The sequence below is a fragment of the Triticum aestivum genome, chromosome 1B (assembly GCF_018294505.1).
Source record: "Triticum aestivum cultivar Chinese Spring chromosome 1B, IWGSC CS RefSeq v2.1, whole genome shotgun sequence".
In the NCBI taxonomy this organism is placed as follows: Eukaryota; Viridiplantae; Streptophyta; class Magnoliopsida; order Poales; family Poaceae; genus Triticum; species Triticum aestivum.
Window position 1 is genome coordinate 119432619 of NC_057795.1, and position 4485 is coordinate 119437103.

The 4485-nt window shown below is 45.4% G+C and overlaps 1 protein-coding gene across 1 annotated transcript; it reads right to left on the bottom strand.

Annotated features, from left to right (window-relative positions):
• Positions 1 to 295: 295 nt before the first annotated feature.
• Positions 296 to 2281, bottom strand: LOC123077611 (putative F-box/FBD/LRR-repeat protein At1g78760). Its single transcript, XM_044499910.1, has 3 exons — positions 1316 to 2281; positions 1099 to 1233; positions 296 to 988 (listed from the first exon to the last, which is right to left on the bottom strand). Exon 1 carries the CDS (start codon positions 2279 to 2281, stop codon positions 1427 to 1429), a length of 855 nt encoding a protein of 284 aa, XP_044355845.1. The 3' UTR covers positions 296 to 988; positions 1099 to 1233; positions 1316 to 1426.
• Positions 2282 to 4485: the final 2204 nt, after the last annotated feature.

Sequence of the window (4485 nt, forward strand, 5' to 3'; positions counted from 1 at the left end):
AGCAGAAATACCATGAAAATTATCTCCCTGATTTATGGTTTTGGTAGGCATCCCCATCCCTTGGGTAGGAAAACACTGGGATTTTTCCAACTTCAAATGTAAAGACAACTTCTGGAATTTTAGGAGAAATGTGATTTATTCTACACATGCAAGAAGTTACACACTGTCATTAAAGTGTCCAGAAATATAACATTCATGCGTGAGACCAAACAAGGAAATAAGAATATATGATTGTCAGTGAATGCACATACTGTAAACACTAGATGAATTGTATCAACGGGGACCAAGGTTGCAATGGCAATATAAAGTAACATAGTAATAGTACTAGGTTTACTTTGCACAGTCGTTAACTCGCAGTAAAAATAAATCACATACATTCTGGTAAAAAAGAAAGGATAGTTCAGTTTTCAAAACAAGCATGAAGCGTCGATTGGAACTAGCAAATTCAAACATAATCATGCCCTGTTGACTGATACTTAGAATTAACTAGGCTGCATCCACGATCTTCCCTTCCAGACGGAAGACAGCACAACCATCAGGTACATAATTTGCGAACGAAGCAACCAAGGAGATACGCCATTGACAGATCACAGATATGCTTCTGAAAGAGTATCTACCCGTCTAAAAAACAACAGCTGAAAGGGTCGGCAACGGATAAGTCCTCGGTATCCAAATAAGTGTCCCAACAAGAAGAACCACTTCTATATTTGAATACAGTGTCAGGTGAAGGTCTTGTTTCCACTTCTAGCAGCATGAGTTGATCAGTCATCCATTTCTTGTCGATGTCAATTTTCTTACAAACTCCAAATTTGATTTCCTTTAGCACTTTTGCATTCAAAACAAAGAACTTGGCAAAGCCAACATCTTCCTCACCACCTTTGTAATTCTTCAATACCAATACTTTGAGATGGTTCTCAAGGCATTTGATTGGATCTAGTGGGTCATACTCACGCACATTTTTTATCTCTGCCTTTACATATTCATCCCACTGGGAAAGAACATAACAAACATATGTTAAAGTAATTACAAACTAGAGTTTATTAGATGAGAATCAAATACTCATTATGAAATTTATAACAAAGAAAGATGAATACTTACAATGACATACAGCTTTTCCAAGCAGGGAAAGCATCTAAGGATGTTGAGAACTGCACCCAAAGCAGGGCCAGAAAACTTGAGAGCCAAAACCTTTACAGTGCTTATTGAGTTTTCCGAGATGGATGGGATCAATCCCTGAAGAAAACAACGGGGTTTTAAAAAAGCTTCTCAAAGTGAGAATTTCATGTAAAATCCTAGAGACTGATGCAGCTATTACCTGGAAGACTATATTAGCAATTTCAATTTCTGAGATGCAGGGAGACAAAAGGCCCAACATCTGCAGTTTAGGTGCGCTAACAACCCGGATAATCTCACTACCTGAGCCTGGCTAATGTAACAACAATCTTTCAAGGCGAGGGGCCTCCATAATGACCAATTCTCCGTTGTCTTCAAACAAACAAGAGATGACGATGATCCTGAGAGTTGGCGAGCATATGCGGAGGCAACCTACATCACGAATCTCAGACAAGTATAAGTTCTCCAAGACATGGCAGCCAGAGAGCACCCCGGAGAAGACATCCTCGGAGATGGAAACGCGCCATAGGTCGAGCTGCCTGAGGAGGGGGAAATTCAGCGCTGGTGAAATCTCCATTGGAAAATCACAGGAGCCAATCCTGGCCAATTGGAGGGTTGGTGCTAAGCGCAACACCGACGGTGGCAGCGGATAGCGCTTCTCCTTCTCAGACTGCCCACACGAATATTCCAAGAGCGAGAAGACGATATCGAGTTCCTGGAGGTTGTCCAGGAGCGGGGAGTTGAACCAGCTCTCGAGCTGAGCGGCTTCCTCGGCGTACCTTTTTTCCTCTCTGTGGAGGTGGATGCGGTCGAAAGCGAAGCGGCGGGCCGGGCCAGGGTGATCGCAGAGGATCCTGGAGACGAGGGAGAAGCGCCCGAAGTCGTTGGAGCAAAGGTCGTAGGAGGCGTCGAGGTTGAGAGGCTCTGAGCGCCAGAGAGGACGCCATCTACGGGCGACGGCCTGCGAGCGGACGCCGTACTTGGTGGGGAGGAGGGAGACGATGGTGGCGAGGATAACATCCGGAAGATTGTTGATGAGATCGCCGTCGCAGCCGCAATCACGTGCCAGTTTGTGTGACCTGGACCTGGACCTGGACCCAGACGCTTCGTCGGAACACTGTTTTGATTTTCGGCCGCAAAAAGTGGATTTCGGCCGAATTTCGGCCATCTCGGCCTGAGGCGAAAAGTATATGTAGGCCGAAATTGGTGAAATTTGACAAATTCTGATCAAATTTAAGTCAAATTGCAGTCAAAATTTGGTTAAATTTCAGCCGAAATTTTTTAAAATGGCCGAAATTTGGCCATCTCGGTCTAGGGCGAAAAAAAGCTCAAACCGAAAATCAAAACACAGCGTCGGATGCGTGCCTCTTGCGTGCGGGCGTCGCCGCAACCGCCTCATTCTTCTCGACGGCAGGTCGCGCCGCCGCTGTCTCCTTCATGTCCGGCGAGTAGAGAGACGGAGATTTGAGGCAGGAGCTGGGAATTTGGGTGGGGTTTTGGTTTCACGATGGCACATGTGGTGCGGCGGCTGGGATCGGAAATGAAACGCGGCGTCTGCGGCACAAGCGCCATCACATTCCTGCTCAGCTTGTTGGGCTGGACTGGGCCTGGGTGTTTTTTTTCTTTATGCAAACAAAATTGCCATCTTGCGGGTCACATTTAAAAAAAAGTGCCGGGGGCGGGGACTGCAACAGTTTAACCAATCAGTTCTGACTTCAAATTTTCAAATCTGCTCAAATTATGCTCGAGTTCAGATATACAGAACTGATAATGAAAATATATATTTTGGACTTTGGTACGAACCAGGATTACGAAAATCCTTCAAATTTCAGTAAAAATGTCAGCAGAATTGCTTATCTGTATTCCTGAAAGAAAGGTGCACCTCCAATCCATATAATGCATGTCTACGGCTGTAACATATCCTCACAAGGTCTTAGTTTTCTTTTCTTTTTTAATTTGAATAGTACTTTTTTATTTAGAATAAGATGCAAGATGCGTTCGGTTTTAAATTAATAAAGCCAACCAAGGCAGCATCCAACAAAATTAAACCATAACATCATACAAAGGTACTGAATATAGAGCAATACAAGTCCACGGGAACTGAACCAAACAAAGATACAACTATGACAACCCAAAGGTCCAGGCCACCAAATCTAGCTCCAAGTCCCACAAAATAGGCTCAGGTGTGCGAAGAGTCTTGCCGTGAAGAAATCCGAATGCACCTGATCCGCTCCATGACCTCCTGCATGAGCTTAGAGTCTCGTTGTTTCCCTAATGATGTCCAAATCTATAAGAAGAGGTGACATTTAAAAATGACGTCAACTGGCTGAGAAGGGAATTTCTTCTTGGACAGTCCATAATGACAATAGCAACGCCCAAACGCTACGCCACACGATCCTAGCAAATGTGCCCTGTTGTGCCCGAAGAAAGGCGAGAAGGACAGCCCCTGACGAGGGGATTCCAATTCTTGCCAAAATCCTCTCTTACGGCACTCGAGGTAAAGCGAGCCAAATGGCACCGAAAGAAGACGTGGTCAGCGTCCTCCCCAAGTCCGCACACTGCAAAGGACCCATTGGATGGGCCGTTTCGTTTGGCCACGTTATCAGGAGTGAGGAGGCGATTGCGGAACATTTTCCAAAGGAAGATATTCATCTTAAGCAGGATCCTTGCCTTCCACAGTCCCCCTAGCTATGTCCAGCACCGATCCCTCGGTAAGCTTAGCATACAAGGACTTAACGGAAAAATTTACGGATGCAGTTAAGCTCCACGAGATTGCCGTGCCCAAGGTCACCATTCTCCCTCCCAGTCTAGCGACCAAGTCGTCCCATCAACCAACGTGCCAAGCAGAATCACTATCTACAAAGGGTTGGGCAAAGGTAGGGGCGTAACCTGGTCATACGGCTGGAGGTGCAAGCTCCATCATTGACCCAAACAACACAAGAGCGTCTGCAACTGTATTACACGCCCGAGGGCAGTACTCAACTTGAAAATGACTAAAATAAAGAGAAGCAAAGGCTTTTATTTCCCTAAAAAGAACCCCATTGAAAGAGAGGTCATATCTGGACGACTTGATCACATGGACTAGCAACAATGCATCTATTCCCACCGTGGCTCTTGTTAGATGTGTGTAGTCTCTTTTCGGTATATATCCCCATTATATAAGGGGTTTCATGCATTTTACCTCACATGTATATGTAATGGTCTTTGGCCCTCAGTAAAGCTTAGTTGTTGTTTATCCAACATGGTATCATATGTTCAGGGATGACAAAGGGGGGTTCTTAGCAGCCTCCAACGACAAGCTGGAGCATGTCTCCGATGCAACAGCAGCAGAAGCATATGCGTTGAGGCATGGCCTCCTACTAGCGCAACAAT